The 11,757-nt window shown below is 43.0% G+C and overlaps 1 protein-coding gene across 1 annotated transcript in view; it reads left to right on the forward strand.

Moving 5' to 3' along the window:
- Positions 1–10,819, forward strand: part of CRTAM (cytotoxic and regulatory T cell molecule) — a 30,040-nt gene extending 19,221 nt beyond the window's left edge. The window contains exons 7-11 of the mRNA XM_029074569.2: positions 1,296–1,403; positions 6,237–6,314; positions 7,377–7,523; positions 9,172–9,258; positions 9,701–10,819. Of these exons, the coding sequence (XP_028930402.1) occupies positions 1,296–1,403; positions 6,237–6,314; positions 7,377–7,523; positions 9,172–9,258; positions 9,701–9,858 (578 nt within the window). The 3' untranslated portion in view covers positions 9,859–10,819. The remainder of the gene's footprint in view (positions 1–1,295; positions 1,404–6,236; positions 6,315–7,376; positions 7,524–9,171; positions 9,259–9,700) is intronic.
- The last annotated feature ends 938 nt before the right edge of the window (positions 10,820–11,757 follow it).

Below are 11,757 nucleotides of genomic sequence, written 5' to 3' on the forward strand. Positions count from 1 at the left end.
TTTTAAAAACTTTTTTAATCTAGGCTCATCCTTACTAGTTTCTTACTTTACTAGTCCAGGATTCTTTTCATTTAACCAAATAACAGCCCTGCCCTCTGCACCTCTCAATTATTTGAAAACCAAGGAATGGCACACCATGTCCCATGAATAGTAATGGAGTTAATGGTATTTATTAAGTGCTCAAGCACTCTGCTAAGTACTGGGGTAGGCACAAGGTAATAAGGCAGGTCACAGTACCTGTACCATGAGGGGCACATAGTTGAAGAGGGGGGAGAGAATGTGTATTTTACCCTCAATTTGTAGATGAGGAAACTGAGACTTAGAAACGTTATGTGACTTGCCCCAGGTCACACAGCAGGCGAGTAGCAGCCAGTCTCATGCTCTTTCCACTAGGCCACACTGACTCCATGAAGTTAAGAATGACTAAATCCTACTCTCTGTCCTTAACTATTTCTTATGCAAAGGACAATGACTTTTGAGGACAGCTATATAAAAGCTAAAAGGAGAAATATTAAGGTCCACAAAAGAACAAACTATTTGGAGTCAACATACCAAAATTCTTGATTTCTTACAAATGAATTATCAAAATAAACTCCTTTAGATATAGGAAGCAGCAAGTTTATCCTGAAGCTACATCCACTATTTAAGATCTCCTGATTAAATTGGAAGGTGAAGGAAATGGGGCTTTTATTAGGTTTTCTTCCCCTAAAAGCCCAAAATATATTCTCCAACTCCACCTTTCTTCATGCATTCTACATTAACATTTGGCTACTGGCAAAGGGTCAATCAGTGGCAGTAGCCAAAGGATAAAATCAATGGTATTTATTAAATGTTTCCTATTTGCAGAGCACTGTACTAAGTTCATGGAGAAGTACAATACAATAGAGTTGATAGATGGGATCCCTACCCAAAGGAGCTTACAGTCTACAGCCAACCACTTCATTGTAGGGCATTCCATCATCTCTGTAGCCTGGGAACACTAAATGGACCATCATTTGAAAAGACTGGCTGGCCCAAGGACACCCAGAGTGTGTCATTTTGAGTTTTACATTAAATTAGGTAACAGGCAGCAGGTTGAGTCCCTCTCTCATTCCTTCCTTCCTCTAGTCATAATGTGGGCAAAGCTCACTCCCAGTATATTTATAATTTTGTTTTCTCTCCCTTCCTACCTGCACTCTCAATACCCCACCGATGCTGGTATGCCTTCTTCCCAGTGGGGTATGGAAACCAGAGATCTCGGTCCTGGGGGATTGCAATGGGTTGGTTTTCATGTCTTGCTTTTTCCTTTTCAACAGACTCCACACCACCAACCCCACCAGACTACAGGAGTGAGAGTCCCTGGAGAAGCTCAACTCCTGAAATGAAAACTCAGCAGAGTGACCTCCAGAATAACACAACTCCAGGTATGTTCAGAACACTACTGTTGCAGAATAACTGTGAACTGAAGGAGACAGGGCATGGGTGCCCAGTGAGTTTAAAAGTTCTGGCCTACTGGAAAGAGCCCAGGCCTGAGAATCAGAAGTTCTGGGTTCTAATCCTGGCTCTGCCACTTGTCTGCTGTGTGACCCTGGGCAAGTCACTTGACTTCTTGATACCTCAGTTTCTTCACTGAAAATGGGTATTTGATATCTGTTCTCCCTTCTGCCTAGACTGTAAGCTCTGTTTGGGAAGGGTACTGTGTCTGACCTGATTCTCTCATGTCTACTCCAGTGCTTAGTACAGTCCTGGGAACATAGAAAGTGCTTAACAAATACCACAGTTAGAATTATCATTTTGATTAACTACTCAGAGCCCAACAGCTTTCTCGGGGACTCAGTCAGGGTATCAGAGAAGGAAAGGAATCAATTAGGGGTGGGGGATTTTGTGTCATTTCATTATTAAATGGATGACTTGTAAATTATCAGTAAAATGATATCAGATTGGCACCTGTTATTTTAGCATCAACAAGTCAGAGACTTTTGATTATAAGATAGAACCACTGACTAAGCTAAAAGTCTGGGGGCTTCTTTTTAAATCCCAAATCCCAGTTCTTCCTTCTCTGTGACCTTCAGAAAGTCCCTTCCCCTCCTCGGTTTCAGTTTATCCTTCTGGAAAACAGGGGTGCATTTATTGTGGTGTCCCACACAGCCCTCAGAAAAGAGGTTTCTTTTCTGGAAGGTTACAGTCTCCTTTATAGGCATCATAGCCTTGTGTGCAGAGTTAAATCCTTGAAAGGCTCAAATTAAATTCTCTGAGTCGAGGTGTTCTTCACCATGGGTGATCAAAGTCCATGCCACGCACCCTCATGCAGAGAGTAATAATTATTTGTGGTTGAACATTATAGGGGAGTATTTTCTTGCTTTTTCCCTTGGTTCCACAAGGTGACACCCTACAGCAGGCAGAAATCCAGAAGTGGGAAACGTAGCATGGATTCTGCACTACCACTGCACAAGTGGGAAAATGTAAATTCGGAGTGGAAATACAAACCTTATTAAAGGCCCCTTTCGCCCATTCAACTGGGACAACAAAACCTGAACTCCATGGGACAATAAGCAGCGTGACTCAGTGGAAAGAGCCCAGACTTGGGAGTCAGAGTCATGGGTTCTAATCCCGGATGTGCCGCTTGTCAGCTGGGTGACTTTGGGCAAATCACTTCACTTCTCTATGTCTCAGTTCCCTCATCTGTAAAATGGGGATCAAGACTGTGAGCCCCACGTGGGACGACCTAATCACCTTGAATCCCCCACACACACCAGCACTTAGAACAGTGCTTTGCACATACTAAGCGCTTAACAAATGCCATCATTATTATTATTTATGATACTTGTTAAGCCCTTACTATGTGTCTAAGTGCTGCGCTAGATATGAGATAATCAGTTTGGACACAGTCCTTGTTCTAGATGGGGCTCATGGTCTAAGTAGGAGGGAGAAGGATTTGATCTCCATTTTACGGACTAACAATATGTACCAAGTTGAGGTGTGAACATTAATAGGAGTTTATTTCTAAGACATACCCTTGCGGATTTCAAATTCCACATTCCCTGTTCACATAACACAAGATTCCTCTGCTTGTTGTTGGTTCCCTCAATTTCAGAAAGTCTGAGCACTCATATTCCCCCAGTCTGTTCTGAAGTTTCTATTTTGTGGATGTTTTTGTTTGATTTGGAAACAAAAGGAAAGAGAAGCAGCATGACCTAATAGAAAGAGCATGGGCCTGATAGTCGGAGGACCTGAGTTTTAATCCCAGTTCTGCTACTTGACTGCTCTATGATGTTGGGTATGTCACTTAATGCCTTTGTGCCTCAGTTACCTCATCTATAAAATGGGGATTAAGGCTGTGAGACCTACAAGGGACATGGACTGTGTCTGACCTGATTATCTTATATTCATTCATTCATTTATTCATTCTTCGTATTTATTGAGCACTTACTGTGTGCAGAGCACTGTACTAAGTGCTTGGAAAGTGCAATAAAGAGACAATCCCTTCCCACAACGGGCTTACAGTCTAGAGGTGGGAAGGCAGACATCAAAACAAGTAAACAGGCATCAGTGGCATCAAAATAAATAAATAGAATTATAGATATATACATATATACACAAGTGCTATTGGGTGGAGGGGGTAGAGCAAAGGGAGTCAGTCAGGCGATGGGGAGGGGAAGCTGAGGAAAAGGAAGCCCTTTGGGAGGAGGTGAGCAGGGAATAATTATTACTATGGTATTTAAGTGCTTTCTATGTGCCAGGCACTGTACTAAGTGCTGGGGTAGATGCAAGCAAATCATGTTGGATGCAGTCCCTGTCCCACGTGGGGCTCACAGTTTCAATCCCCATTTTACAGATGAGGTAATAATAATAATGTTGGTATTTGTTAAGTCCTTACTATGTGCAGAGCACTGTTCTAAGCACTGAGGTAGATACAGGGTAATTAGGTTGTCCCATGTGAGGCTCACAGTTAATCCCCATTTTACAGAGAGGTAACTGAGGCACAGAGAAGTGAAGTGACTTGCCCACAGTCACACAGCAGACAAGTAGCAGAGGCAGATTAAAACCCAGTTCCCTCTGACTCCCAGGACTGTGCTCTATCCACTACACCATGAATCTACCCCAGCACTTAGTACAGTACCTAGCACAAAGTAAGCATTTAACGAATACCATTAAAAAACAGTAAGATTGCATTTCTGTGCTAAGGTATCAGCCAAAATTCTCTATATTTAACACAAACCTAAAAATAACACCCACATTTTAGGAGTTGAAAAGAGAAATTTGTCTTCTCACTATTTGTAACGTGTACTTCGAGAAAGGATAGAGGACCCGAAAGAAGGACGAGAAACAAGCAAGCGGCTTGAAGGCAAAGGGGAAGAATCCAGCTCACCTAAACACTAAAATAAAGATTGGATCCACTGCCCTAAATATTCAATACTCTAAATTTAATGACCAAGTGCAAAATGTATGAAAATTGCACTACTAATGTAAGATACTAGATCAATCAATCTGAATTTATTGAGGGCTGAGTGCAGACATAGAAATAAAAATAATAATTAAGGTATCTGTTAGCTGCTTACTATGTGCCAAACACTGTACTAAGTGCTGGGGTAGATACAAGTAAATCAGGTTGGTCACTGTCCCTGTCCCATGTGGGGCTCACAGTTCCAATCCCCATTTTACAGAGGAGATAACTGAGGCTCAGAGAAGTAAAGTAACTTGCCTAAGATCACACAGCAGGAGCCGGGATTAGAACTTATGACCTTCTGATTCCCAGGCCCGTGCTCTATTACACCATGCTGCTTCTCACTACGCCATGCTGCTGCTTCTATATGAAGCACTTGGGAGAACACAATATAACAGAGTTGGTAGATATGTTTCCTGCTCACAACAAGCTTAGAGTCTAGAGGGGGAACAGTCTAGTCGGGGAGGACAGTCATTCTGCTCATTCCAGTCAATCATTCCAGATCATTCCAAATCATTCCATTTAACTCTAATCAAATCAATAAATAACTTTCACTGAGATCTGTTGTATGCCGAGCATTGTATTAAGCATTTAGAAAAGTATAAGAGTTAGAGGACATCCTTGAATGTAGGATCCTATGTCTAGTTGGGGAGACAAATTATAGATAGGAATAGTAATAGAGTATAAAGCTAGGTACACAGTGCTTTGGGGTTTGTGGGAACCTAAGTGTTTAGGTAATTCAGAAGGGATGAATCAATCAATCAATCAATGGTATTTATTGTGCACTTATTGTGTGCAGAGCACCGAACTAAGGGTTTGAAAGAAAATACAGCTGAGTGGGTAGTTGGTAGTTGGCAGAGTTGGTTCCATGTCCACAAGGAGATGGACATAAATTACAGTTAAGTGCTGTGGGGCTGAGGGTGGGGTGAATAGCAAGAGCTTAAAGGGTACAGATCAAAGTGCATAGGTGATGAAAAGGAAGAGGGAGTAGGGCAAAAGAGGACATAAGTGGGGAAGGCTTCTTTCATTCATTTGATGGCATTTATTCAGTGCTTGCTGTGTGCAAAGCACTGTATTAAGTGCTTGGGAGAGTACAACAAACACATTCCCTGCCCACGATGAGCTCATAGTCTAGAAGGGGAGACAGACATTAATATAAATAAATGACAGATGTATACATACTTGCTGTGGGGATGGGAGGGAGGATGAATGAATGGAAGAAGTCAGCAGAAAGGAGTTGGAGAAGAGGAGAGGAGGGTTTAGTCAGGAAAGGCTTCTTGGAGGAGGTGTGCCTTCAATAAGGCTTTGAAAATGGGGTGAGTGGAGGTATGTCATTTATGAGTTCCAAGATAGAGGGAGGATGTGGGGAAGGAGTTGGTGGCAAAGTAGATGAGATTGAGATATGGTGAGTAGGTTGGCATTAGAGAAGTGAAGTTTGCAGGCTAGGTTGAAGTAGGAGATCAGCAAGGTAAGGTAAGAGGGGCGAGCTGAACGAGTGCTTTAAAGCCAGTGGTAAGGAGTTCCTGTTTGATGGGAGACGGAGGTTCTTGAGCAGTGGAGAAACACGAACAGAACAGTGTTTTAGAAAAATGACCTGGGAAGCAGAATGAAGCGAGGACTGGAGAGGAGAGAGACCGGAGTCAGTGAGGAAGCTGATGTAGTAGTGAAGATTGGGTATGATAAGTACTTGGGTAAAGCTGGACTAAAACAAGTGTCAGCAGAATGGTGATCATTTGGATGGAGGGAACAAGAGTGGATGGCTTTGACAAACAAGAACCATAACATGGCTTTTTTTTCCCTTTAATTTCACCAGTAACAGAGGAATTCAATCACCCAGGAATAGTCACAATAAGCATTGAATCAACAACTCAGAAATATAACCTCACCAACGGTAAGTTTCATTCACTTGAAGCAAAATGTCAAGGACCTGTTTAGAAATCATGGAAGAACTGCAGGGCAGTTTGTTGAGTCATAAATTCCTGAGGCCGGAAGGTACAAGAGGACCGCAGTCCATCCAGCCCATGAAGCAGGGAGGGCCACCTTTCTACCATCTCTGTGGAGCTCGAGGAAGGAGAGGGAGGGAGCTGAGGTGCCGTAACAGCTCTGACACCAATGACTCCTTGAACCTTTCTGGGACTGAAAGTTATCCGGCATTCCTGGGACTATTTTTCTGGGACTACAAGTCCTGAACGCTCAGGGATGACAAATCTGCCCCTGGTCTTTCATTGGCTAGCACTACAGAAGAGGGCTGCTGGAGAGAGACCCCTCAATAGCACACTCCTCTAATTATTATTCTATGTAAGTACATACTATGCGCCAAACACTGTTCTAAGCACTGGCATAGATACACGTGAATCAGATTGGACACCGTCCCTGTCCCACAGGAGGGTCATTGTCTAAGTAGAAGGGAGAACAGGCACTGGATCCCAATTTTACACATGAGGAAATTGAGACACAGAGAAGGAGCATGGCCTAGTGGAAACAGCATGGGCCTAGGAATCAGAACACCTGCGTTCTAATCAACACCACATGACTGCTGTGTGACCTTAGACAAATCATTTAACTTCTCTGTGCTTTATCCACCTCATCTGTAAAATGGGGATTAAGACTGAGTCCCAGGTGGGACATAGACTGTTTCCAACTAACTGGCACATAACTGGCATAACAAATACTACTGGAAAAAAAATTGTAAGTGAGTTGCCCAAGATCACCCAACAGGCAAGCTAGGATTAGAACCCAGGACCTCAGTCACCAAGGCCTGGGCTCTTTTCACTAGGCCACACTGCTTCTCATGCTGTTCTACCTCTGAAACTAAGACAAATGAGGATCTCTCCTCTAAAGGAGTTTCCGCAAGCCTCTCAGTCACTCATTCCAGTACCTAACCACCTTCCCTGTAGGAAAACTTGCCCTCCTATTGAAGTTACATGTACAATCTTTATCCTCTCTCCTCCAGAAACCAATCCCATTCCTGAAGGGATCATGAAAAAGAGTAGCGGCATTCTGCTTCTCACCCTTGTGTCTTTCCTCGTTCTGATCCTCTTCATCATTGTCCAGCTCTTTATCATGAAGCTAAGGAAAGCACATGTGATTTGGAAGAAAGGTGAGTACTTAAAGGCCCGGGTCTCTGTGTTTTGGCGTTAAAATATCGCAAATGCAGATTCAAGAATAGCTTAGGGAATGGGTTCATTCATTCATTCAGTAGTATTTATTGAGCATTTACTATGTGCAAAGCACTGTACTAAGCACTTGGAATGGACAATTCGGCACCAGACAGAGACAATCCCTGCCCACTGACAGGCTCACAGTCTAATTGGGGTAGACAGACGGCAGGGCAAAAACAGAACGAAACAAAAACAAGACAACATTATCATGATAAATAGAATCAAGGGGATGTATCAAGGGGATGTATACATCATTAACAAAATAAATAGGGTAATAAATAATATTTACAAATTATGAGAGAAAAGTTATGGAAGGTTATGAGAAAAGTGGTGTCTCAGAGAGAGTCAACCATAGGGACACAGCAATTGATGGCTAACTAGAGACAGGACTGAGAGACCAATCACCCACCCCTAAATGATTATTCAAATTTAATCCAGGAGGCAGAGAGGGGTACAGACACTGGATGCTCTTCTTGCCTTAAAAGAAATAATAGCCATGCTAATGACTAATTGAATTTGTTCATCTTTCACTAGCACTTGAATCCCAAATTATTATTATTACACTGGTGTGCATTAAGTGCTTACTCCATGTCAAGTGCTATATTGAGCACTAGGGTAGGTATAAGATAATTAGTTCAGACACAATCACTGTCCCACATGAGGCTCGCAGTTTAAGTAGGAAGGAGAACAGGTATTGAATCCCCATTTTACAGCTAGGGAAATTGAGGCTTAGTGAAGTGATTTGTCGTAGGTCCCACAGCAGGCAAGTGGTAAAGCAAGGCTTAAAAGCTAGGTTCCCTGACTCCCAGGCCTGTGTTCCATCCACTAGGCTGAAGCTGCTTCTCCAGTCTTGCCTTCTCACAGCCCCAGCAGCTCCTGGGGACAACTGTGCAGATGCACAGCAGAGTCCCCTCAACCCAACCATCCCTCCCCGAAATCAAGAGCTGGTTATGCTGGGTCTGGAAGAGCAATGGCATTTCTTAAGTGCTCACAATGTTGTCAGGCACGGTATTCGCCACTAGGAAGAAGTTCAAGGAAAACTGACTCAGACTTGGGCCCTGAATCCAGGGGTTCACAGTGGGTGGTCAGGGAGAAGGGTGGAGAGGAGGGAAGCAAAGAGAAGTGATAGAACATATCCATCAATTCTGCTTACATTGTACTCTCCCAAGAGCTTAGTACAGTACTCTGCACAAAGTAAGCTCTCATTAAATATGACTGATTAGTCGAGATGCTTTTACAAGGTAAAAGTCAATCAGAATAAGAATAGCAGTGCACGTCACCAGCAGGGATAAGTTCTTGAGCTCCTTGCCGCTCTAGGGGTGGGAGCTGGGGAGAGGGGTTTCACCCTTAATTAGTTCAAACTCCACAACCTTCCCACTATTCTAACCATGGAGAAGGCAGTCCTGGAGCTGGGCTGGTGGCTGGTATGACAGCTCAGCCCTGAGATTGGGAGCTAGTCTGGGAGGAATCAGGTCACTAAGCAGTCCACAGAGAAGCCACTTCCAACCTAAAGCATGAAAAGTCACTCTAGGAAGGGATCTGACTGGGGCCCTAGGGGTTCATGCTGACACTTTTTTTTTCCTGCAGAAAATGAAATTTCTGAACAGACCCTGGAAAGTTACAAGTCAAGGTCAAATAACGAAGATACACCACACCAGGAGAAGTATGGCCAAAGTAAGCAGAGTTGTCTGTTTTGAGGGTAACTGGCATTTGAAGGCTACTTCTTAAACTGAAGCCAAAGAGGGAGAACCCCAACTTTAGTCTTCTTTGGATATTCTGAGGACCATTTCAAAAGACTCATACTCAAGCTTGACTGCAAGCTTGTAGCAATCAAGTTCCCACAAATGAATACGAGACAGGGAATCTGGGAGTGTGAGTTCTTATTTAAATATTTTTTTAAAGATGTATTTAAATCTGCAAGTAAACTTGATATCACCAGTTGCCCAACTTACACTGTGTAAACCGCGAAGAAGATGCTACTGCAGAGAGAACTGTTATAGCTCTGCGATGACTCCATCTGTCATATTTTCCAGCCCTGTTCTGGATGAAAGTTAGAAGAGTTCCATTTTAGATTTTAGCTCAAGTGAGTTCTCACTAATTCTAACTTTTCTTTCAGTTTCCAGTCACAAGGCTGGCACAAACTACGTTACAACTGTCAATACTGAAACAGAGAGCAAGAAGCCAACAGAAAATATCCAAGCTATTCATCATTCCCATTGCCAGGATTCATCAGCTGAAAAGGGACTGCATCACATCCCAGAAACAACTGTATAGTGTTTGGGGCAAAGTGTTAATGGCAAGTATATAGCATGTTTGTGGCAGCTGAGGGGATCATGTGTAACTTCAAAAAAGAAATCGGCCATAGTATTTCAGACAAAGAACCAAATGGCTCATTTCTACCCCCAGTTTGGGCACGCTGTGGTTTGTGATAACAGAGTGATACACTAACATCTGAACCCCACTGCCAGCCTAAATCCACAACAATTCAAGATGGCTTCCTCCTTGGCTCATCCATTCTCAGATTCAAAATGGCAGACTCAGCTCACATGAGCAATTTCCAGGCCATGAAATCCTAGATTCACAGAGCTGGAAGGAACTGAAAGAGAATGTCTATTTGGACCTCTTACCTCCAGGCAGATGGATGCCTACACCGATCTGAAGAGTTAAATGTCTAATCTTTGTAAAATATCTCCAGGGATGGAAGGTCCTCAACTTCCCTCATTAGCCTAATCCATGAAGGCCCTGATACTCAAGAATGGTCACTTTAATTCAAGGACTTTAAGAAGTGGGGTAAACTAGGTTTGTATTAAGATGAAATCTCAGGCAGAAATGTGTTGCCAATTCAATTCTGATCAACAGTCTCTGTGGCATGGGAAAGAAGGTCCCATTTGGCATTGAGAACAGTTTTTACCCATGTATCTAGCCAAACCAAGTCCTTCCATCTTAGTTTGTATTCTGCTCTTGACTGCTGTTGTCCTTCCTTATTTAATGTAGTCCAAGTATTTTTGAATGCTCTTGGGTGCAATGGAACCACGAAGCCAAAATGACTTTATGGACAGAGATCCCCTTGTTTGGGGAATTCCTTCAGTGCAATGCATGGTGCTAAGTAGTTGGGAAAGGACAAAAAAAGAAGAAAGAGACATGTACCTGCCTCAGACGAGTTTACATTTTAATGTGGTAGACAGATAAAAGTCTTTACAGACAGGATGATCAGAATAAAAAAATGACTGTAAAATTAAGTACACCTGTAGATAAACATAAGGGGGGGTATAGGTAAATGTGTACGGATTAGAGATACTGTATTAGAGAAGCAGCGTGGCTCAGTGGAAAGAGCCCGGGCTTGGGAGTCAGAGGTCATGGTTCGAATCCCAGATCTGCCACTTGTCAGCTGTGTGACTGTGGGCAAGTCACTTCACTTCTCTGTGCCTCAGTTACCTCATCTGTAAAATGGGGATTAACTGTGAGCCTCATGTGGGACAACCCAATTACCCTCTATCTATCCCAGCGCTTAGAACAGTGCTCTGCACACAGTAAGCGCTTAACAAATACCAACATTATTATCTACCCAATGCTTAGTACCACCATTATTTTTATTATTACTATTATTATTATTACCATCGATTAGGTTGCTGCTACTTGGGATATTGGGCATTTATTGGGGAAGGACTGTTGGAGGATGCAGGATTTTAAGAGAGGTGCTGAAGGTGGGGAGAGCTATAGCCTGAGGATTCGGTTGGGGAGGGAGTTCCCGGATGGTAGGATAGCATAGGTGAGGGGATGGAGGTGGGAGAATCGCAAGCAAGGAATGAAGAGAGCCAGTTGGATGAGTGGGTGAAGAAGGGCAATCTGTAAAATGGGAGAGTTGGTGGTGGTGACTGAAGTCAATCGAGGGGAGATTTTTCTTGGTGCAGGGGGAAATGTAAGTCACTGGAAGGGGCTCAGGAGAGGTGAGAGGAGATGAGCGATGCTTCGCGATCATTGGAATGACTGGAATGTGCATTTTCTGAGTTTTATTTTGCTTCCTTTTGTTTCTCCCCTGGACCTTTTCTTCTCCATGATTCCAAAACTCAAGTTAGAGTAATTTATATGTTTTGTTTTTGTGTGGTAACTTTGAATGCTCATTTCCAAGTAAACTGAATCGAAGCTGAAACAATAGTGTTACTATGTCAGTAC

Source organism: Ornithorhynchus anatinus, chromosome 11 (genome assembly GCF_004115215.2).
Source record: "Ornithorhynchus anatinus isolate Pmale09 chromosome 11, mOrnAna1.pri.v4, whole genome shotgun sequence".
NCBI classification, from domain to species: domain Eukaryota; kingdom Metazoa; phylum Chordata; class Mammalia; order Monotremata; family Ornithorhynchidae; genus Ornithorhynchus; species Ornithorhynchus anatinus.